The sequence below is a fragment of the Saccostrea echinata genome, unplaced genomic scaffold (genome assembly GCF_033153115.1).
Source record: "Saccostrea echinata isolate AGI-Se365-2 ecotype Australia unplaced genomic scaffold, CSIRO_AGI_Sech_v1 ptg000025l, whole genome shotgun sequence".
NCBI lineage: Eukaryota > Metazoa > Mollusca > Bivalvia > Ostreida > Ostreidae > Saccostrea > Saccostrea echinata.
In genome coordinates this window covers 9,077,767-9,103,676 of record NW_026889774.1, presented here as the reverse complement: position 1 = coordinate 9,103,676, position 25,910 = coordinate 9,077,767, and the positions used below count along the sequence as shown (strand labels likewise).

Genomic DNA, 25,910 nt, shown 5'->3' with positions numbered 1-25,910 from the left:
ATACATTGTCCAAAACCTGTAACGCTAGATCTTACAATCTTAACCAGAGTAGCCTTACAATAAGTTCAAGGTATAAGGAGACAAAACAATTGAAAACTCTCTCTTGCCTGTAGGCTATAGCATAAGTCCACCTATTGATGTGCTTGGTAACGATTGTAGATACTACAATATTAGAAAATACAATCAATACTAATTTAGAAGAGGCATATCCTTTCCTTGCATTGACTGTGCAGAACTTGGGGAATCTTATAAATACCACACTAAAACACTCCAATACATGTACAACCACTGAACTCGGCATTTCCCAAAAATGCAGCACTGATACATGTATATTTTCATTTTCCAGAGTGTAAAATAAGAACACTACAATGTTTCATTTTTTTCCTGGTTTATTGTAGAAAGACAATATTGACAAAGAAAGGGACCTTCTCAAAATATTATTTACTGACAGAAGTTTATTGTTTACATTAGAAACATTTCCCCCTTGATGTTAAAAATTTGCTGTATCTAGGAAAGTTTGGCACATGATACATGAAGTGAAGGCATTATAAAGGTGAATAGAATTCAATTACAAATTTGTAACAAAGACATCATAACTTACAGAAAATTGTAACTGAATCAATTTGCTTATTTTCTTAAAATAAATCTGTATGTACATAAATTTATAGGACTGCATTAAGCAGCTAAAATCTACAACACTTCATTTAAATTAACATTAATGCCTAAAATCACATATTCTTTGTTGTAATGGATGGACTATCGATTGAAACACAGAATAAATAATCTTACTCTAGATTCTACAAAAGAATTTAAACATGGACTCAGATCTCTACACAATTACAATCTTGGTTTGAATTAAATTATGACAAGAAGACATCTACGGACAAAAACATTGTAAGCTGGATGGGTTTCATAAGATAGCACCGTTTGAGCGAGTTTTCACATCAACACAGGAAGTGGTGTAAACCCTCTCAATAGACAACTGGGTTTCCAAGGAAACAATATTCAAAACCATTGGTGATCCCTAATGGATGCCATTTTGTAAACACTGATGTTGTCACCTCTGACTAAGAATATTGGCAGAATGGTTTATTTTGCATAGAACTACTGAAAATTTAAACAGAATAATCCCAAGAGCCCCAGGGAAAAATACCCAGAAAGACATTATTTTAACATATTAAAGCTTCTATTTGCAAATTGAGTCATTACCACACTCATTTCATTAAAATGTAAACATTTGTACATATAGATCACATGATAAAATAAGTCATTATATATTGATGAAATATGACACACATAGGCACTACATATAATACATATGTACTTGTATACATATTCTGAAAAATGAGTTACATATGAAAGGCTAAAACACAATGTCCATGCAGAAAAAATGTCATACCACAAAATAATACATATCTGATAAAAACCTATCTACAAACAACTATGCTTTGTCACTAAAAATAAACAATATTCATGATACATATAGATGTAAAAATTTGTTGTAAAAAAAAAAATTGAAAAAAAAAACCTGCTTTGTTCAACCTATTTCCTTGGTTGGTGGTTTATTAAAATATTTAATTACTAAAAAAACAACCTTTCTGTCCACAATCACAAATTTCTATATACTGAGATGCAAAGTGAGGTAAAACTTGAGTGAAAAATTCCAAAATAGTTCAATCAAATATCAAAAGGCTTCCAATGTGAATGTCAAAAGGCTTTGTATGTAAATAAACTTGTCATTTTCTACTTCCTCCTTCATAAGTGGTAACCAAAATTTGGGTGCATTTATTGAAATTGGTTTTGGATTACTCAGTATTTGCATCCAGTTACCACCATTTTAATGTAAAATTACAACCCATTATACCTTTCTGGTTTGCATTCTCTCAATGCTGATCATAAATGCCTTGACCTATCAAAAGGACCATCCAGGCCCCTACAACAGACTGGATTTTACAATAATCCACACAAACTTGAGTATTAATATGCTTACATGTATAAAAAACAAATCATCTACAACTTGACCAAAAAAAATTTACCATCACATATCATCAGTTATGTGATGTTCTGTACAATATCCATGGTAAAATACATTGTAAGATCTACCGGGTTTTTGTTCTAAGATCTCTGTTCACTACTGCGAACCAGGATTTTCGATTCCTATGTTCTTGAAGCACCCATCAGGTAGAGATTCTTTGATTTCTTGTATATTGTCCACCTCTTTCTTGAGATAAGATAAATCTTCCTCGTATTGAGCTACGAGCTGCAGAATTTTGTCATTGGCTGTCTCTAAACTATTGTACTTTTCTTGCAGATCTGTCCCCATTAACTCTTTTTCTGCTGCGTCTAGTTCTTTTTCCAATTCATCTAGCTTATTCACATCCACATTTACTAATTGACCTTAAATATAAATCACACGTTTATTTTATCAAAACTGCTGACTCATTTATGATCACATATATTTCCTGACTGACCTCAAATCAATGTAATTTCAAATACAGATGATTCAATTTTATTTTGATCTTTAATTCACCTTATTTCAAATGAAAGTAATTTAACTAGAAAATGTTCTTTCTATAAGTACGATTAAAGCAAGGAGCAGCTTTTTAAAGACACGATTATCAACATGTATGAAAGCTACAGCATTTGAAAAAAAAATGTACTATCTCAATTAACCTAGTTGTATTCACCTGCAGGGTTCGACACTAACTTTTTTAGGCTTTAGTCCGGCCGGACTAGTGCTTCTTTACTTTTACTAGTCCGCAAGCAATTTTATGAGTCCGTCAAAAAAAGGAAACATCAATGTTTTGTAACATTAATTTAAAAACAAACATTTCAATATACGTTTTTATACTTTTTTAAAAATAAACAAAGCATTTACGTGAAATGGTTTATTCTGTAGCACAGATTCGTTGAAATCTCGCGATCAACAAGTACGATCGTATTCCCGATCTCATTCTTTTTCTCTTTACATTACATCCAAAATGTCTGACATCTTTCTTTTCTGTGTTATATAAATTATAATCGCTAAAACGTTTTACTTCATATAAATCAGTCGAAAAATTAAGCGCTGACTCGAAATTGTGTAACTACCCGCCAAGAAGGTAGAAAGCTAAAAATAAATGTGGGGTTTTCCAGTAAAAGTCGTAGAGAATCGGACATTGGTAAATTATTCATATTGTTTTCCAGGAATTTTTATTGGTCCGTTCGGACTACCGTAATTAACCGCAGATTTTATAAGTCCGAATGAAAATGTATTAGTCTCAGACTAACGGACTAACTTTAGTGTCGAACCCTGACCTGTGGCTAACAAATTCATAATCAAATTTAAGTTTGCTATAATTTTCATTATACTTGTAAATGCACATCAGATGAAAAATTCTTAAATTCTACTTCAAGAACCAAACATTTTTTAAAATTTTTTAACCAATTCATACCTAGAAGAGTTGAAATATTAGTAACGGTCTCTAGAGCTTTAGTTACATCATCTGACACTTTCTTGGCAGTATTCTTGGCTTCATCTGCTTTTCCCAGTGCCTATAATACATAATGGATATATGAAATAACAAGTGACAAGTGACACATATACTAACACAGCAAACCACCCAGAACTATCAATATTTAATCTCTACAAACCTCTCCTGCAAGCTGTGAGTCCGCAAGAGCTTGGTTTTCATATTTAGCCAATTCTTGCTCGGTTTCAGACAGCTCATTGGACAACATGTCTGCTTGATCTTTTAGACTGGTGGATCTAACTTTGGTTGTTTCAGATTCCAGACGAATTCTGCTGGCCTCCTAAGAAAAGTAAAACATATTATTTATCAAAGCATAGTCAAAGACAAGATACTATGATATCCATTGATGAAAATTACTGACAGAACCAAGTACATACCATATAATGTTTTTTTCTGTGTATCACAATTTTTGCAAAAATATATACCAAAACACTGTTATTTTTAATTGGTGTAGTTCTCTTTTTGTGATTGTTCTAGTGATTTCATAGTTATCTATGTAGTCTATACTTTACACAATCAGTGACAAATTTATGGGAATTTAATTTTTTGCGATCAAAAAAATGCTCACAAAGAAAGCAAACATTGGACCATCACAAAAAATAACTCCTTATATGGTAAATGTACCAGAGATAATGACAATAAACTTACTTTAGAAGCATTAGTGGCAGTAACTTGAGCAAGCTGAGCCAATGACAAGGCTTCATTAGCATCAGACTCCGCCCCACTGAGAGCATCTCTGGCCTCCTGAGTCTTGTTCTCGGCTCGTTTTATGAGGTTCTCAATGTTGGGAATTTTCTGTATGGCTTCCTGTGCTTTGCCCTTGCTCTCTTCCACTTGTTTGTTAAATCCTATGAGTATTGGAAACATAATGCACATCAGTTATTCTCAAATGAAATTTGCATTGTAAAACTGTAGTTACATTCTTACATGAATTTTAACCACCTTGTTCATCAATATCACAAATGTAGTAAAACTCAATTATAGCATATGGCCAGGAACAGTCATATTTAAATGGAAATTTATTTTTCACTGGAACAATAATTTAGCAATTCTATTCAAGAGAAGGCAAAAGATATAAAATAAGAAGTGTCAAAAGTCCAGCACATACCCAGTAAAATCTGCAGGGTCTCATTAGCCTCAGCCAATGTTTTCTCAGCTCTGGCTACTGCCTCTCTAGCCATTGTTCTGGCCACATCAACTTCTGCTAACAACTCATCCACTTTCTATAATAATAATCTTGAATATTTTAGTTCAAAACCTGTACATTAAGTTTACAGTCTCAAGAATCAATCAAAGACATGTATCATTGATTAAGGGCCTAAAGCTCCCCTGAGATCACAATTAGTACATGTAAATGAATGAACATCTCAAGAGTTTATTTAAAATTTCCAATATACATCTGTATTGAGGATTGATTCAATTTTACCAATTGCAGTCTTTTTATTCTTATGCAAGTCTACATAACTTTGTTTGCCAGTTTTCCTCCAAACCTACTTCTTGAAGTCATGTTTTGAAAAAACACTACATAGAGGGGGCTGCATTTTAATATGACCAATTCAGTAATTGTGGGGCCTGCTCTATTGAGAAGATACATTTTAAAATTTCTATTTTAAAAAAATTATATTCTGATGTAAAACTTCATCCCTTATTGCGACCCTGTCCTTGTGAAAAAGTTTACAAACATTACATGAATTACAAAGGTCTCTTTTACATGTATCTTTCCTACAAACTGAACAAGCAGTAAATCTCCCTGTAAGCCCAAAAAACCTCTAGCAACCTAACACCTATGTCATTACCTGTTGATTTCGAATTCCAGAGGTCAGTAACCCCTCAGCTTCTGATCTCTGATTAATGGTATCATTCAGAAGTTTGGCATTGTCCTGCATCAACTTCTGAGCCTCCTTCTTAATGTCTGCAGCCTATTTAAAGAAAAAGTTCATTTCATTTACATGTATATAATAATGAGATTTTCCAACTGTAAAACAGTTACATCATGTAGGTATAAAAAAAATCGTATTACTGATAAGAAATCAGACAGCATAAAATGCAATGTTTTATTAGATTATTAGACTTCTTTTTCATTAACAGGCACTTGCACAATACAACCTCATTCTATAAGTTCCATTCTATGCATGAAAAACATTAAATTTCAACCATGAAAATTAGTACATAAATAATTTTTTTTAAAAATGCAAAACTTCCCTCCTTTCAAAGAATAAACTGTTATTTTACAAAATAGAAACAAAAGCCTTCTTGATAACTTACAGTGGTTTTAATTCTCTGTGTATTGCTGTCCAGAAGGTCAAGATCAAATGCTGGTAACTGCATAGAGGTAGCTTCTGTGTACAGTTTCAAGGCCACCTTGTAGGCTTCCTTAGCCCTCTCTCTGGCCTTGTCAGCCAATGTCTTGGTCTGGTTGTACAAAGTATCTGCTTCGGAATATCTGCATAAAGTAAAATTGACAATATTTCCACAATAAACAACTCAATACCTGTCTTTCTTTTGGAAGACACATGTACTGCTTGCCTTATCAGTGAACAGAACTTATTGCAGATCCATGTAGGTTCTTAAAATAATTTTATCAATTTTCAAATCTTAAAAGTAAGAAATTATAATATATGGGAGTGTTTGTACTTTTGTCTCAGCATCTGGATTTCCCTGTCTGCCTCATCAGGCATGGCCAATGTCTCTTCTGCAAGACGTTTAGCTTCCAGAGATGTGTTCAAAGCATTCTTTGCCAACATTTCTATTCTCTCAGCTTCCATCTTCTGCCTGAAAGAGTAAGACTTGAAATTGCTTATCTTTAATACATGTACATACATAAAAATCATTCAGGATATCAGACTTCAAATTTACAAAGATCCAATGTTTAATTTAAATTCCTTTTTTTCACAAACAATTTAAGTAACCTTGATAAATGAAATGTTAACCCATAGGTAAGATTTGCTTTGGTAAGAAAAAAGGGCAAATCTTTACATATACATGAATGTCAAGGTTACCTCTCAGCTTCCAGTTTGGCTTCATTTGCAATTTCTGTCATCTGCTTGGACTGGACTCCATGCTGCTTCAGAGCATCCCTGGCTTTCTGTAAAGCTTCTCTTCCCTGGGTGTCTATATACTGCTCCGCTGCCTGCAGTGCAGCATCAGCACGATTAATAGCTTCCTTAGCACTGTCTATGTCCGTCAGGCTGTTGCGGGCCATGGACTCTGCACTTCTGATGTTGTTGGTAATCTCGTTGGATTTTATCATCACATCTCTGATAGCAGTTCTGAGTTCTGACAACTGTTTGCCCATTGATCCATCATCACCTGAAAAAAAAAGAACAACAATGGGTCTGTGTGCATGTAATAGAACTAAAGAACAACAACAATAAAGACAGTGTGCATATAAATAGCAGTTCAATTATAAAGTTTTATCAATATTCATAACAATAACCTTACATATATGCATTTCAAGGGCCCTAATATACTGTAAACTGTACTTATTTTTGCGGCAATAATACTTTAGCACATTTGTCACTGCTTATCGCCAGCTAATTCAAGTACATACTAATATATGATTAAAAGAAATACACAAAGCTTGGCTCCAAAGGCACCAATTCTTTATTACACTGAACAGCTGATAAGGAAGTTGTGCAAATTTTTGAATGCACTTATCAATGTTTACAAGATCAGTTTTCTAATAGGACAATTTTTTCTGATTTTTTTTTTTTTTTAAAAAAACTTTTATCAAGTAACTTTAAAGTAATAATTTGGTAATACATATTTTTAATAGATAACAGATACTGTATGTGAACTTCTAAACAAAATCCTTTTCCCTAAAAGACTTACTGACAGCGCCTCGTGCCTCATCTAACAGCATGACAACTGAGTCGTTGACCTGGTTCATGTAGGCCAGGAACTGAGTATCGTTGAATGCTGCAGGGTTGTTTCCAATATTGACAATTAAATTTTCCAAATCTCTCAGTTTTCCTCTGTGAATATTGACCTGTGTTTGTACTAGTCTGTAACATGGTGGGCACTCTGCAAAAAATCAAAATGTAAACAAGTTCACACATTGCTTTCATGTAAGAAAAAGTTACCTGCAAGAAAAAAGGTGAATATGGAATTCAAAGGTTATTGTACACAGACAAAATGTTTTGAAGATTATACTTGTACATGTAGTAACATGTATTTCAACAATTTGCTGAAATTATTTCACAATTTTTTTTTTGTTGAAAATATCTCCTGAAAGCATTGTTAATACTTACCTATACAGCCAGCTGTGATGTTGTATTTGTTTTCCATACATCTGTCACAATGTTGGCCTTCAATGTTTGTACGACATGGACAATTACCATTCCCATCACACTGCAGGCTCACAGAACCCTCAGGGTCACAGTTACAGGCTGCAAAAGCATCAAATGCAGATAACCATTGAGTATTGTTTTTCTTACTATAAACAATAATTGTCATCTACATGTAAATACTAAAATTTTCTTAATGTCTATAACATTTAAAAGATGAGAAATATCACAGAATTTTTATGTATGTTCTTGATTGGTACAGTCTGTTTTGTTGTTGTTGTTTTTTTTTGGGGGGGGGGGGGGGGAGGAGGGGAGGGAGGCATCAAAACTGATTCCGACTTTTTTTTTTATCAGAACTTACAAAATTTGAATAATTTATGAGTCAATCATTTACAATAACAATCATTGCCAAAGATTGCATCTTTACCTGTACATCCGGTGTTAGAGAATCCATAGTGGTACTGCTGACATTGGTCACACTTGAGTCCTGTCACACCTGGGCGACACTGGCATTGTCCTGTTACCTGATTACAAACATCATTCAAAGACCCCAATGGATCACAGTTACAGCTCTCACAGCCTGTAAACATAAAGATTTATAAAGTAATCCCAAGATGTAAACTTATAAATGTCATAAAATTATTAACAGAGCAGCATATAAAAAAATAAATTCATTTTAATCTGTAACATTACATATCTTAAAATCTTTATGTTTTAGAGCCTGAATAAACATTGTCATACATGTATATTAAAATAGGATTTTTTTTGGCAGGGTATTTTTTGCATAAATAACAAGACTTCTTTCCTGATGGGTTAATTACATGTAAATCGCAGCAAGATATCTATTTTTGATTTATTATGACTGGGAGTAAATACAATTAAGGTGATTTCATAATATTTTCGTACATGTACATGTATTGGGTCATTTACCTGTCCCTGTGTTGATGTTCCAGTAACCCTCTTCACATGAGTCACACTGTCTCCCCACCACATGGTCCTGACAGGTGCACTGTCCATTTCTGGAATCACACTGCAGGCCATTTATCTCCAGTGTTCCAGGGGGATAGCAGTTACAGGCTAAAACGAGTTCAATGGTCAAGATTTCTTATTGAAATTTTATGAAAATGGATTTGAATATTTTGAAACTGTAAGTTACTCATTTTTTCTAATGATTTCATTTTCACAAGGCACTGAACTGCAGGTAGTGTTCTGTGGTTACCAAAGTTTTTACATGTAAATAAAATTTTATTTTCAATTGAAGAAATCTCATGAAAATAGATGGACTGGTTAACAAAGATCCTGAGAATAGAGTGATTAACAGTAGATGAGAATTACCTGTGCAGTTCCCTTTAGGCATGGCTAAGGCATCACCATAGTAATTTGGTAAACATTTCTCACAATAAAATCCATCAGTGTTGTAGATACACTTTAAGCATTCTCCACTTCGTCTAAAAATAGATAATTTCATCATACATTATTACCTATGGTTTTTCAGAACACTATAAAATAGCTTTGTTACAACTTTTTTTTCCCACTTACGAGTCACAGTTGCGGATGGCATTGGGATCAATGTTCTCATTACAAGAACATTTCTGACAAGCTCTGTAATCAGCATGGACCCCAGGTCCTCCTTTAGGATTTCCATGGTAACCATCCAAGCAAATATCACAGAGATTTCCTAAAATCACATGAAGGAATGAAAGAAAAAGTGAGCAAGCTCACATACCCCACGCTTCCCCAAAACTCGACAATGCAACACGTAATGAATGGCACATTGCATTTTAAATACACAGTATAATTCAAAAAAGGGGCATTACTTGCAAAAAATCATCACATCAAAACTTCTTGCATATAAGGACATTCAAATCTTTGTATGTTACAAATTTAACTGGGCTGAAGTTTCTAGATAAATAATGGAATCAAAATTTCTTGGTAATATACAAATCTATACATTATTCTGAAATACCTACAAAGTTTCAGGAAATTCAGTGCCCGAATTATGCTGACAAACTGTTATTTAAATTCCTCAGTGATTTCGATTTGTTAATGAGTGTAAGTCCATGTCCAACACATGACAGTTTACACATTTAAATAATTGATGGAAACAAAATTATGATGTAGTCATATGAATCTGTTTATATACTGTACTTAGGAAATTATTTAAGGCAAAGCACACCAATTTGAAGGGGGGGGGGGGGGGGGGGAGAGAACTATCGAAGATGGTGTGTGTGTGAGTGTGTGTTTGTATTAAACCATTAATATTTTGATCTCAAAATCAATAGGGGTCTTTTAAGGTCATAAAATATTTCACATAGAATTTCATTATAAAAAGCTGATTCCAGTGGAGTTTCTTATTACCTAGCTGGAAAGTTTCTTCAATAAAAGGCAAAACTCTTAAGGCAAAAATAATGGAATTGGAATTTCCTGGTAATATGCACATCTACACACTGTGTACTAAATATCTGCAAAGTTTGTCCAAATTCTGTGCAGCGGTTTAAGAGGAGTTGTGCTGACAAACTGTTCATCTCTATATTCAAGATATGGCCAAAAACCTAAGTTGAAAAGTGCCGAAATTCCCAGAAAAAATAATGGAATCAGAATTTCCTGGTAATATGCACATCTACACACTGTGTACTAAATATCTGCAGAGATTGACCAAATTCTGTGCAGCGGTTTAAGAGGAGTTGTGCTGACAAACTGTTCATCTTTATATTGAAGATATGGCCAAAAATCTAAGTTGAAAAGTGCCGAAATTCCAAGAAAATATAAAGGAATCGGAATTTCCTGGTAATATGCACATCTATACATTGTGTGCTAAATATCTGCAAAGGTTGACCAAATTCTATGCAGCGGTTTAATAGGAGTTGTGCTGACAAACTGTTCACCTCTATATTCAAGATATGGCCAAAAACCTAAGTTGAAAAGTGCCGAAATTCCCAGAAAAATACAGAATCGGAATTTCCTGGTAATATGCACATCTACACACTGTGTACTAAATATCTGCAAAGTTTGACCAAATTCTGTGCAGCGGTTTAAGAGGAGTTGCGCTGACAAACTGTTCATCTCTATATTCAAGATATGGCCAAAAATCTAAGTTGAAAAGTGCTGAAATTCCCAGAAAAATAATGGAATCGGAATTTCCTGGTAATATGCACATCTACACATTGTGTCCTAAATATCTGCAAAGTTTGACCAAATTCTGTGCATTGGTTTATGAGGAGTTGCGCTGACAAACTGTTCATCTCCATATTCAAGATATGGCCAAAAATCTAAGTTGAAAAGTGCCGAAATTTAGGGAAAAAATAAAGGAATCGGAATTTCCTGGTAATATGCACATCTACACATTGTGTCCTAAATATCTGCAAAGTTTGACGAAATTCTGTGCAGCGGTTTATGAGGAGTTGCGCTGACAAAAAAACAGGACTGACGGACTGACTGACTGACTGACTGACTGACTGACACACTGACTGACTGACTGACGGATGGGTCAAAAACATTATACCTCACGCAACTTGTTGCGTGGGGTATAATAATTAACATTTATGTATAAGTCCATAATCTCTTTTTCTTTTAAAGGTGTAAGTGCTCGTTTGAGGTACTTTACAGAATGTTAACTGAAAATTTTTAACTTCCTTTCAACTCAAAAAATATTGTGACTGCTTTTAAATCTTATCATTGAAGATACAGAATTTATCAATCCTTGTTCTTATCTGACATGTCAAGAACAATGTCAAGCATTTTAAGATTTCCCATGTTATACTAAAACCTACTTTGAATATTACTCAGCGTAAATGGGGATACTTACCCCCATGGCCTTCTTTACAAGCTGTACATACAACATCCCCATTGTGTAGCTGAGTACAGGGCCCTCCATCAGGACAGGGACATGGCTTGCAGTCATACTCAGAGCCATTTTTAGGGTTACCATAGTAACCAGCAACACATCTCTCACAGAAATCTCCCTCTGTATTGTGCTGACAGATACATCTTCCTGGAAGCAGAGTATAAATTCAAGAGGTGAATAAAATAAAAGTGCTTAAAATTAAACATAACAGAATTGTAAAGAAACTTTCTTTTGAATTGGCCATAATGTCACTTGAAAATTGAATGTATTCCACTAATTTAGAAATCCTTTTTGTTGATTATTTAAAAAAAAAAAAAATAAAAAATACTTATTATAATCACAATCAACCACAAAGTATGACAAGTTTTCCTCAGTTTATAATCAGTAATTCTCAATGCTTTGAAAGAATAAAATGGCAGTACCTGAATCTGGGTCACAGCTATCCGAGTGTCCAAAACATTGGCAGGGCACACAGGAAGAGAATGGGCCACTGTTGGGAGGGTCTCTCTTGTATCCCCCAGCACATGACTCACAGAACTGTCCTACAAATCCCTCAGGACATGTGCACTGCTCCACCCACGTGGCTGGGTCTCCTCCATTTGACCCAGCTCTAGCAGTGTCCAACTTAATGTTGTCAATGAAACCCACACCTACAAACAAGGAGAATCATTCAGAACAGTTAAGGTTAATGGATGAATGAATCTTAGTATCTGCTTTACCTGAAGGTAGTCGTAAAATTAAGCCATGAAATTACTGTAAATCACTTTTTATTTGTGAGAACTTTATTTTCCAGTAATTACATGAGTGTCTGCTCATGAAAATATCATTCTCACATATATTTGTACTGCTAAGGATTATATACAGCAAAAACCTCTGTTCATGAAAATTTTGTCTGGCTTATAAATACAAAATAGTTATCTCATAAAAGTAAGTCGTCGCAAAAATATAGTGATTTACAGCACTCAAATTGTACAGATACAAACCCTGATTGTTGTAGGTGGCTCTGATCTTAAGTCCAGTCAAGTTAGCCAATATGGATATAAAAGCCTGCGAGTTCAGTCTGGGAACCCATTGTGATTCCTGTCTCTCATTCAGTCTGTACTTAAAGGTTTTGGTTTCTATTGAGGGCTTGTCATTTCCTTGGACAAAAATGGCTGAGGAGAATTGCTGACCAGCTCCCTCAAAGATAATATCCACCACTGAGGGTCTAGAATCCTCCTCCCCAATCCTCAGGTCAAAGGTCAGATGCTGGTTGTAACTGAATCTCTGGTCACCCAAGTAACGAGCTGAAAAGCAACAATATACATGTAGTTATTTTAACAACAATCCAAGTTAATATTTCAGTTTTAAAGATTGAGATTTGATTAAAATTCATACAAATAATTTATCGTAACAGACATAATGAAAGTTGAACTTATCAAGAAACTTTAAATTCACAAAACTATCACTTTTTGAGAACTGAGCCATGTTTAATTGCTATTTACTAGTCTCTCTACACCATACTTGTCAACTTCCAAAATGTAAAAAGTCATAACCCTCTTTGAAAAGTTAAAAATCTGGTCATAAAGCATAAAAACATTCACAAAATATTTACCATGATTATTATATTTCATATTACATATATTCAATAAGCACTTGTATATTGAGAATTATTTTATTGAAAAGAAGTTTTGTTAAAATGGCAAAATTTGAATGTTTCATGAATTAAATTTATTGATTAAATTTACATGATAAAAAGGCATTGAAGGGTTTGTTGTTTAGTACTGAGCTAATTTTTTCTTTCTATATACTGAAAGCCCTTTAAGAATCTGCATTGCTGTTTGGAAGAACAGTTATTCAAATCTGGGACTTATAAACGTCCCTGCTCAAAGGGATTTCTATTTTTATCCTGAATGCGAAAAATATTCCTCACGTTCTTAGCAATCGACATATTACTTACAGAACATGTATCTTATACCCTTAAAACAATGAATTATTTGAATTTGGAAAGACTATTCAAGAAGAAAATTTCCATATTTCACATTATTTTACACATGAACAAAAATATATAAATGCCATCAGTAAATTACCTGGTGCTACAAAATACACTTGTCCTGATCCTGGAGCTGACACCCCCAGGTCCTGTACCAGTCCATTGTACTCCGTGGCAATCACATTGTTAGCTCTGTCTGCAGCTGTCCATCTCTGCTTTCCTGTTAATGATGACACAGTTTTACAATCAGCATCACAGATATTTCTGATTTTTGGATTTAAAAAAATGCTCAATTCCCTCCAAAAGGTTTTCAATAAACATAACATGAAAAGATGTATAACTGTCTAAGTTTCCTTTTATTAAAAAGCATACCTGTCTCAAAATCAGAAATAATGCTGGTAGCATAGTATCCCACAGCACTGGAGCAATCCGAGGAATGACCATAACAGAAGCAGGGGATACAGCCTTTAGGATCATCCTCCCTCAGAGCAAAGTAACCCAGCTTACACCTATAACACAACAAATATATCAAGGTAGACTTTTACAATGCAAACTTCATTTTCTCCTTTCTATGTTTTACATGGAGGTTTTTATAGTTATTCATTTCATTACCTGTCACAGTTGCGACCATCAACATTTTCTTTACACATACAAGTCCCATCTGAGGGATTACATCTGGGAAAGTTATCCTGGCTCCCAATGGCATTACATCCACAGGGTCTGTAAAATACAAATGATGTACTCGATAAATGAAAAACAAATATACAACGTCTCTAAAATAAATTGGTATCATTGGTTCTTTTGCAAATTATAACCTTTCATTCATGACTTCAAAATTAAGTTGAATACGTAAGAAATATATATGTTAAATAAAACTAATGAAACTGAAGCCAAAAAAGGGAAAGTGAAAGTAAACACAGACCTTCAAGCACTGAAATCCCTTATCACTGTTGTGGGAATACAAAGTTGAACTTACATTGTAAACAAAATTCAATTCCCAGCCAACATACCTGCATCCAGTTTGTCCAAAATCATAGTAGTTGTTTTCACACCTGTCACATTTGTCCCCTGTGACCCCTGGTTTACATTGACAACGACCTGCCACGTCACACTGCAGAGTCTCAGAGCCTGAAAAGTACATAGAATCTCAATATCAAATAATTTAACCAGCAACATCATTATACTCTGATTTGTACAAAAAACAGAATCATTATGTCTAACAAAACCTTTTCAGTCATATCCCCAATTTTGATTTATTCTTCCAAAATTACTTTGATTTATCATTATTTGAAACTTTATACCAAATAATTACATGTACATAATTTGTTTCAATTATTGTTGTACTTGTATGTCTGGTCTTTATTTATTAATACAGTAATAATTTTCTAATCTCGGAATCATACACAACTTTTCTTAAACTGTATTTTTCGAGAATATAGAAAATGCCTGGATTTATCTGTTATTTATAGATCAATAGCTATATGTATGTATAACAAGTTGCCTTGGATTCTATTTTTTCAGTTTCTCTTGTGGAAATGACAAAATAAAGGTTCTAAATTCATATTTTGTTTTCACTCATAATTTTTCATTTAACAGTGTGTAACTCTTGCTGAATCACAAAAAAGCATCCCAAAAGTTACATTAATTACTGTAAACAAACTTTTTTCTATGGGGTCATAATTCCGCAGAATCACAATTTCTGTTCAATCTGCAGGTAGAAAATTATGCAGATTTCTTAGATTACCACTATAGGCCTTAAATGTACTTAAGTATGCTTGGACAAATTTCCGCAGAAAATTGTGAGTGTACACGGCATAAATTAGTACCACATGGAAAAAAGGTATTTCTACAGTATATCTTGATTTTCTGTACAATAAATACCCACTTACCAGTGGGGTTACAATCACAGGGGGTACACCTGCGGTCGTCAGGCTTGAGGTAGTGGTTGTCCTTGCACCTCTCACAGTGAGGGCCGTCTGTGTTGTCCCGGCAGTCAATACAGTGACCCCCACTGCCTGTTCTCTGGTAAAGATCCTCGTCAAAGTAACAGCGGTCTGCCTTGTTGTTACACTCACAACCTGTACAGAGAGGAAAACAGTTATTCAAAATCACTGTAGGAGAACACCATGGGACTTTTATTTTTTTCATTATCAGCATTTTTTTTGTGTATCAAAAACCCAATAATCTATAGTTTGAGTTTGCTGCTAACCTCAAATACATTTTGAACAAAACTGTGTTGTTTTATTTTCAACATATAATCTCTGAAAAGCAATTTTTTTTTATATGTATTCCATAACTTTGGCATATAAACTTCATTCCATCACATAATTGACTGTGTACAAATATTATGAAATTTCCCTGCAGTCTGAACCATGAAGTCAGTTCAATGACATGCCCCCCAAATTACTCAGTCTGACATCATGCATTCATTTTTTTCAATGAATAGACCTTGTCCATGTCAAGTATAATTCAAAACACATGCACAGATTCTCCCCCAAAACTCCAGACCATTGTGGTAAAACAACCACCTGTCAAATTAAATTTTCATTTGCTCTCTTACCATACAACATGTAATCCTAATCCTGTATGCATGCATGCGGAAAGAAAAAAAGTCCATTGAAATGTAAATAATTTCACAAAATCCAAAAATTTCAATCCACAGTTTTATGTTTGGTATCTTCTCAGAGTATTTACATAATAAAATTGTAGGTATATCATGCCTTTTGATAATCTGGGTTGCCACAGTTATAATACATTTCTTAAAATTACCATTTTTTTTTTTTCAATTAAAATGTAGAGACAAAAATTTCCATGGAAATCTTACGTTTGCATTCATTAGCACTGGTCTCTGTGGCCCTGGCCCATGGTTTATCGTTGAACATTGGGAGACATTTCTCACAGTTGATCCCATCTGTGTTGTGTTGACACCTGCAGATCTCCCTCCTCTCAAAGGTGGGGGTGGGTCCCTGTCCCAGGTAACACTCCTGGGCATGACCATTACATTTACACCTGAATTAATATTTGAAAATTATCATCAAAAGCAGCAAACAGTTACACTTAAAAACATAAGAAAGTTGCCAGTGATAATGATAATCTGAAGTCTACACAAGAATCTTCCAGTTTATATTTGCTTTGAACATATAATTCTTTTATCATTTTTGAAATATGGGCACTATTAAAAAGAAACTTTGGGTTTTATTTTACTACCACAAAAAGAGCGATCAATGAAAATCAAAAGTTTGGAGGAAGAAGTTTGTATCAAAATCCTTTTTTTTTTATTGACATCAAATCATGTTTGTGAAATCAAATTCACTTACAAAATGTATAACCTACAATACCGGTATGTACTTGAGCTGTGCAGGATCAGTTAAGAAGTTCGTTAAGCAAGTGCAAACTCTCAAATTTCTATTAAGTATCAAAATCTTCATCATGAAAATCTCATGCACACTTTTCTGGTGTTGTATTCATGATTTTATTCCTTCTATATGACTTGAATTTGACCCATGAAACCTTTCATTCACAAACACAAAAGGGTCATTCAACTTCAGATCTTAACCATGTTATCAGAATTTTCCAGCTTATGTTTGACGGATCAGATGATTCATATGTGAAAATATGATCCACTCTGATTGTTAATTTTTTTATTCACACGAACTTAAAATGGAAATAAAACATGCAGACTAAAACCAAATATTTTGCAACAAAAAAATGTTCACACATGTACAGAAGCTAGACATTATATAGTACCTGGCTCCAACAGACAAATCAGAGATGGCGTAGAAATAGGATTTAAGGACTTGAGCATCACCGAATACTTCATCACCAAAGGTGTTCATGCGTGTCAAGGATATTCGAATGGCAGTAGCTGTTACCCATTCCTACAAAATAATTAATCATCATTAATAACAAAATGTGTTTTTCATAATTAATTTCACAGCTGATGGTCATTTTTCCTTCCCACTTTCTTATCATTCCACAATGTGCAAGTATTGAAACAATTTTTTTTTTCTATTTTATTCTAAAAAATTTAATTCACAGTCAGGATGATGTTTTGAGATGACCCCTGGTAATTCCAGCTGATTGGTAAGTAGCACATGTTAGCAGTACATCCACTGACCCACTTTTCAGGTAGCTGATTCTTAAGAAATCTACACACAGTCTACCCTCCATACACCATTTACACCAGCTTACTATCTGATAAACTGTCCAAAATATCTCCCAGCATGACATATTTGGACTGCTGTTGTTTTAATTTTACAAAATAATCCCTGATTGAATAGAAATTCAATAATAAAAGAGAAACATTATTTTCAGTTTGAAAAGGAAACACTGTCCTAAAGGATTCAGGATTGAGATTTACTTTAAATATATACACAATCAGTTTTACATACAGTAATCTTAGAATGCTTATACATCACTCAACAATATTCACTTATTTCATTTGTACATTGGCTACCACTAGTATTGATACAACCAGGGCTGTCCCATTAGGACCTGGGGGGTGAGGATTTCTCCACCTATAATGATGTAATTCCCCCCCCCCCCCCAGTTATTCTGGTATTCCCCCTCAACACTCTTTTAGGAGAGGAAACCCAAACCCCCTTCTACTTTTTTAAATGTTGTCTGAAATTTCAATTCTCAGGGACAACCCTGATACAACCAATAAAAAAAATCCCATGTCAATATGAATATAAAGGAGTAGACAATTGACAAATACATGAACTTCACACTTTCCATTAAAATATTTATCCCCTATCACACCCTTTAAGTTATTTTTGTCTACTCTGGTAATACCCCCATATAAATCTGTATTTTATATGTCTTTTATCATTACAGACCACCCTAAAATGTCCAGGTGACCACTTTTGACCGCAAATCTGTCTGGGTTCTTTACATTCCTTTCTCCCTAACAAATATATCTGAATATATCTAGAGCAAACATAATTTCTGGACCAAAGCCTGCGTGAACTGCTTGGTATAACAGACGCTATACATGTACAGGGTAGATCTTATTTGTCTGCATGACAGATGCTTATATGAACTGTGATAATCTACATGTACACTTGGCTACAGAATATAAACTATTAAAAGTGGACCATCTCTATCTTATGAATTCTCTCTCTCTCTCTGCATTCTATGCATACATTCCTAAACTTATACCTATCTCAGAGGTCAAAATAAAGCCAATTCATCACACATTATTTACACTTGCCACATTTAACAGTGTTACCATTTCACATCAAGGACTTTTAAATAACTTCTTTCATTCTTCTTAAACCAATATTACAAGCACTTGACATTTCCAAGCTGGTTTGTTTATATTAAATATATGGAATAAAAATAATCCTTTGTAGTCATGAAATTCATCTACTAGGAATTCTACATTGCTTACATTTGTGTCAAATTCGCTAAATAGGTTCCTTATTTGACCAGTCCGGTTTCACATGTCATTTTGGGTGGTCAAGCACTTTGTGTCAATAGATTTGTTCCTAATCTCCTTAAATCAATCTTCTGTGACAATGGAATCACTTTCTTTTTTCATTTTCTCAATTGCACTTGAAGTATTTGCACTTGAGTGAATGACATTCATCTTCAAGTGTACTGTTGTGCATTCTTTGTTACATAGATCACACAAACATACGACAATTGTTAAACAATCCCTAACATATATGTACAAAGTGTTAAAACTCTGCTGAGATTTCAAACCTAAACCACAAAACAAAATAAAGCAATCTATCTACAATTGTAAATTCATTTAAAATTGTCATTCATTTGGCAATCAGTACATGTAGTATGTACAAACAATGTTGACAGAGAATATTTCACAACATATATGCATACCCCTCAAAGCATTTCATTTCAGATTTTATTTAAAAAGTTTAAAGTTTAGAAAGCACACACAAACCAAATGTGATTATGTAACATCATAGTTATCATAGAATGCCATTTTTTTTTTTTTTTTTTTTTCAAATTTACCTTTGAATTTTAATTAGCCTTTGCCTGCTTTTTGATGTTCAATTTCAAGCTTTCGTATTTTGCAAACAATAACATATTAAACTGCCAAACTTTAATTCAGGTGAACTCCACCAACCTCTCAAATCCTGATACACTACCACTCTTTATTTTAAAATTTAATTAAATAGATATAATGAATCTACTCCATGAAAATATGTATACTTATCAAATGTACACACCTGCAGTAAAGGACTGTTCTCAAAATCAAAAGCACTGGGTCGCCCCTCCAATGTACTGAATGGTACACTGCCTCCAGTCAGGGGGGAGATGTTACTGTACTCATCTGTACAAATTGCCTCCCCTTCGTTCTCTTCTGTGATAATACCCCGTCTTTCCTTTCCATACGTCCTCTCACAGGAAGCACTGTAAAACTGATAGGGAGTCCAGTCACTATCGTCTGTTGATTTCTTGTAGATGGCAAAACTTTCTGGTCTTGGGGAATGGAAACGTAGCCTTACATAGGTTACATCATAGGCTTTGTCTATTTAAAATAATAGAAAAATGTTACTGTAAAACCTTTTAATTGTATATATTTATCATCTGCATTGCTATGTATGAATCTTTATAACAGTAATTAACATGCAGATTTTAACAGAGATATACATGGTTATGAACTCAAAAAGCTGCACTTTGATTGAATAAGAGACTAGAATGCCAAATTGCTCCAATTTTAATAAAGTTTTACACCATAGAGTTACCAGATAAATTTTAACCCTCCTTTTCTTTGGGAGGATAATTTTCATGGTTTTTATCAAAATACTTCAGAATAAAGTTTATTTAATGCCAATGTGGAGTGATGGTAGATATATACATTATAATTTGAACACACTTGCTTCCCTAAAGCCAATTTTCACAAAAACCACCTAATACTCTTAGCAATTCTTAACATGATAACTTAAAGGCTCTCAAGACAAACTTTGGTCATATTGGGAACAAATTACAAATTCAAAATCAAGAAATGCCAGATTATAGATTTTTTGAAGTATTATTTTGTTGACAATGTAGCTTTAATAAGAAAAAAAAATGATGAATACTGTAACATTTCCATATTGGTTCAATCAAATCTTGGGAAAATCATGATTACTTATTACGAAAAAAAATAAGCTTTTTACGGGGAATGGCAAGTTATATGTGATGCTTGTAAATAAGTATAACCCTCTGTTCATACACAGCATGTATATACTGCTCATGATAGAATGTGCTAGTGTGAAGTTCTGACAAGATAGACTTCTTGTTTATTGTTCTATATGTGTTATACAAACATTTTCAGCATTTGCCACACCCTCATAAGCATACACTATGCAAACACACTGGAAGCTGCTCACAACATTTCAGCAGCTAGTATCTAGTGAATGGTGAATGAATTCTACAGAATCCTTCTCTGATAAGAAACTGTCAGAAAAATAGAGGCAAGTAAACCACACTAAAAATAGCATTAATTAACATTATGACATTCTGTCCCGAAACTCTTGTCATTTACCCCCTCCCCCCCCCCCCCTCCCCAGCTCAAACACCCACTCTTAAAGGTTATGAAATCAATTTCCATCCCCCAAGAATAGCTCTGGAGATGACCCCTAGAGTTTTTTCCTTGCTGCTGGATGATAAGGTCAGGCTTTTCTTTAGGAAGCTGTTATCTATAAAAGATAAGCAAAATCACCTGATAAGACCCCCCTCTTCATCCCCAATAATCCTGCTTAAACACCATTTAAAACACACTGTTTAGGGATATAATGTTCAGTTTGTGACTAGGGTTTTCTTTCTCCCACAGGATTTAACAGACAGATTAAGTAGCCCTGAAATAAATGGGTCTGACATAAATATGTAGATGTTTATGCTCATCTGAGAAAGTTATGCAATCTTGTCTGAAATTTCTCCCTTCATTCACATATCAGGAGAAAAAAAATTGTTATGTATGCAATTACATCTGCTATCGTTTACTCAGGTATATGAGCAAATTGACACTTCTGTCCGTGTCACAAGCCAAACATGAGTAATTTGTCAACAGCTAAAATTATCATGTGAATTTTAAATTGTTGACATTTTTTGTCAAAACAGTATTAAATACACTATGCTTGTTGCATAATGAAAAACCCTGTCTTATGTAATAGAGAAGTTTTTGAATCATGCTAATTAAACTTCATTAAAAGCTCCCCCCATGGTGGTTTTGAGTAAACTCAATCATCTACAGTTCCCTTTTCCAAAAAGACTACTAAACAATATTTGAAAATGTGTTTATTTAACATGTTAAAGTTTTTAAAAAAAGTTATAAGAAACACATATATATTTTTTTTAAAATAGAAATATTTTTACTGCAAATCCTTTGAAGTCAGAATGGAGAAAAATAGACCTCAAAATTATTAACTGTGACACTACACATGTATCTTGTAGCCAATCAGTCTGATACTGAAATGTACATGACATCAGACAAAATGTGGTGTTCAGAGGTGCAAAAAGTGCCAGATTTCAAGCCTGGGAAACACTGTTAATACACGTTCAGCCTTTATAATGAGTGGCATTAACAGCATCCTTTACTAGGATTCTGCAACCACCAAACATCTTTGTAATTAAACCTTTCAGAATTTTTTTAATCTACTATGTATATTTTTACCCTTTGTGGTTTTGTTATTACACAAAAATATACCATGCGGAATAAACACAAATTCAGCAATAAATATTTTAGTTCGGAATATTTACTCAGCCCTTTAATTTGATCTTTTATCTACGGTGTGGAATTTGAAATAGAGAGGTCAAGTGAGAGTAACCCAGTTAGATGTATGTCAGGACAAATTTTGAAAAGCTTGTATTGCAGAAAAGGTTTGGGTGACTCAGGTGATAGACAGCATTAAATATATAAGCTATGTACCTAATATTATATCCCATTTCTCCCACCTGTCTGAAATATCCAGTCAGACCACATGCTTGCAAAAAATCACCTGAGACAAGTTATAATTAAATTTAAACGTCTACTGCAAATGATTGAACTATTCCTAATACAGTAAAAATGTAATAGTGAGACTAAGCCTTTGTTCAAGGAAATCAACTGATTCAAGCATTCTCCCTGGAAACCACAAGCTGTAAAATCTACTAGCTGTGGTATGCCGCAAAAGAGGTTATCGGCTAATTTTTTGTAAAAATTATCTTTGCTTTTTCATCTCGGCTGCTTTGCAAGTGAATGGAGATTTTCATTACTACAACGGTTGCTCTTAAGAATATTCTTGTACCACTAACATCATACTCCACTGAACTTCAGAAAATTTCTCAATTTTCCCCACCATGTCGAACACTTACCAGGTTAAAGATCATTGACACAGGGAAAGACTTAGCTTTTGCCTATTTTGCTAGATAAATAGGTGTAAGAAGATCCCTTGGTATGCATGTAGACATGTAAATTAACTATACTCTAGTACTTGTAAGAGTGATCTAGTCTGTTCTGTTTGCTGAATTTACATAAATTTATGTAGTTTGAAACTGATCTTCCAAAAGATGTAGTGCACAATGCGGAAAATAATGTCTTGACAGATTATAATATTGCAGAAAATCTATATAATTACATTTTTTCATAGTAATCAGTTTTGTACATATTGTAAGAATACTTCCTTTGACTTGTATAAGCATGATAAGAAAGGAAACCCTTTTTGAGATTCAACTTTTACTCCCAACTGGTCAATGCAATGCACTTAACCCTTCTTTTGACAATATTCACTTCTCATTTTGAGAATTATATTAGGATACTTTTTTTTTTTACTTACTTAAATGAAGAGTTAAGTTGACTACTACAGGGTATTGTATCCCTTCTAACATTGTATCGGATTGCCACCACGTCCAATTATTGTTGTTATTAAAATCCGTCATGAATTCGGGGGGATGGCTATACCCCGGCCTCTGGGCGTCGCAAATTTGGCACTGCTTCCTGACCCCCGTCACCCCAGTCTGTAAACAGTATTCGGTGGGTCTCGTCAGACCACACGTGTTGGTGGCATCAACAGTTTTTCCAAAGGCAGCGTTCACAAAAACTGGCATACATCTTTGAGCATTACCCTGTGCATTGTAACATGCTAAACTTGGTAAATTTTCTATTTCCTTTTGTCCATTTGAGATATGAGGTAGAAATCCAAGATATAACACAATCACAGCTAGCTTACACATTTTACAATCCGTCAAACTCGAAGAGTGTACGGACTTCATCCTTTTCCCGTCCGCCATCAAATATAGTGTACAACAGAGCCGTGATGCATGACGGGAGTTAAACTTTATTGCGGGAAATTCAAAACTTTTACATTGCTACCGGAAGGGAGAGAACTCTTAAAACCACATTACAATAGACCAACATTTTTCATTGAAGTATTCTTTAACTGATTATTCTGTCTGGAGTGTTTTATTCTAACTGTATAAATATAGTTAAATATATCAACATTTTCAAATAAAAATATTATTTTTTTATGCCCCCGTATCGAAGGTTCGGGGGTAAATAGTTTTTGCCCTGTCCGTCTGTCTGTCTGTTTGTCTGCAAAAACTTTAACATTGCCCATAACTTTTGATTGGTTGGAGCTATGGCTTTCATATTTCACATGTGTATTCCTTGTGACAAGACCTTTCTTTGGGTACCACATATTTGACCTTGACCTTGGAGTTTGACCTAGTTTTACAAAATTTTACCCAACTTTAACCTTGGCCATAACTTTTGAGTAATTGGAGTTAGGGCTTTCATACTTCACATGTGTAATCTTTTTGACAAGACCTTCCTTTGGATACCAACAACGTTGGAAAGTTAAATAACGTAAATGAATATTACGAGCGAAATAATGTCAGATTAATTAATTTTAAACGTACATTGTTATATTTTTACAACAATGTAAAAGAGTAATTATTTTTTAATTAATTTGAGCCAAAACAATTATACATTTTGATGTTCCTAGTGTATTGAAATTTTATGTGTATATGTAGTTCTTATTATGTACGTGTATAATTCTAGGTACCGCGCCATGACTACGTACAATGTATCAGTCGAAAACGATATATTTAAAAACAGCTTATAGAGACAAAAGGGTTACATTATCGATAACATATAGTGCATATTAGAATACAAAAATAGGAAAAAGGTGACTTGATCCCAGATTTAAAAAGAAGAAAAAATGGAAAAAGGGGTGGGGGTCCATACCTCAAGTGCCTGTGACCGTGGCAAGGTTTCGACCTTTGTGTGTGTTATACATGTAGGGTGTTGAATGTTTCAAATTTCCAATAGACTTCATTAAAAAAAAATACACTTAATGTATATATATATTTTAAAAGAGATTGTATCGCATAACAAAGAATTAATCTCTTTATCAACATTCTTTTACTCTTAATATGTATGTAACACTCATGCTGCCTCTTGAGAACCTTTAATAGGTTATAATTAAAAATCGATGTTCAAGACTACATTTGACAGTTAGTTAAATTAATGAACGCAAACTTTAAAAAAAAAAAAAAATAGATGACAACATACACTCACAATGCTGGTAGTTGTTCATGTCCTATCAAAACTTTGTTAATTTCGGGTGGGGCGCCCCTCGCCATCCTCCAATGGCAGAATTACAATCCCCAATACTTTTACATGTACCTTTCTTTTATACGATTCTCATGCACCTGTGAATTTTTACCTATTCACTTAAATTGCCTGATTTCATCATCTGATAATGTCCCTCTTTCATCTGTTATTTTAGTTTAACTGTCAATATATTAACATGATTTATAACGCTTTAGATCTATATAGCGTGTTATAAAATATTATATACATGTACATTCTTATGGGATTAATAGCACGTAAAATGCGTAAAATGATCATTAAGGTAGTCGATCCTCAGGTCCTGAAAATCAACAGTTGGGTAAATTTAAAATTCTTACAAAAATGTCTCTAAATTCTCAAAATAATGTGTATCTACCCATGGTATTTCTTCAAAGTTCATCATTAAAGTTAATCATATTGTATAAGGAAAATTATTAAATTTCTAATATATTTTCAGGAAATGCAAACCATAGTCCCCGCTATGCATTTTCTAATTGAAAATTGATCAAAAAGTATATTTTACAATTAATAAAAAAAATTATAGATATCCAGGCATCTGGAGAAAAGTGCATGTTTTATTCGGTACTTCAGTTCTTTTGTTTAGTTCAATTGTTATAAAACACATAGTGTAAAATGTTTGTACTATCATTGTAAGACATCACAGATCACTTCTAATTTCATATTATGCAAATAAACATTGGTATCTAAGGCTAGATGAAAGGAAATTCGTTTTCTA

At 33.8% G+C, this 25,910-nt stretch overlaps 1 protein-coding gene across 1 annotated transcript; it reads right to left on the bottom strand.

The window, feature by feature from the left end:
• Window positions 1-371: 371 nt before the first annotated feature.
• LOC133191952 (laminin subunit gamma-1-like) lies at window positions 372-23,846 on the bottom strand. Its single transcript, XM_061327731.1, has 27 exons — window positions 23,379-23,846; window positions 19,809-20,110; window positions 17,362-17,492; window positions 16,439-16,623; window positions 15,504-15,692; window positions 14,625-14,742; window positions 14,227-14,334; window positions 13,987-14,123; window positions 13,712-13,834; window positions 12,626-12,928; window positions 12,065-12,292; window positions 11,604-11,789; window positions 9,338-9,476; window positions 9,134-9,246; window positions 8,729-8,875; window positions 8,226-8,378; window positions 7,763-7,900; window positions 7,344-7,535; window positions 6,512-6,821; window positions 6,147-6,284; window positions 5,778-5,955; window positions 5,309-5,431; window positions 4,621-4,735; window positions 4,161-4,360; window positions 3,634-3,792; window positions 3,435-3,534; window positions 372-2,397 (listed from the first exon to the last, which is right to left on the bottom strand). Exons 1-27 carry the CDS (start codon window positions 23,830-23,832, stop codon window positions 2,132-2,134), a joined length of 4,935 nt encoding a protein of 1,644 aa, XP_061183715.1. The 5' UTR covers window positions 23,833-23,846; the 3' UTR covers window positions 372-2,131.
• Window positions 23,847-25,910: the final 2,064 nt, after the last annotated feature.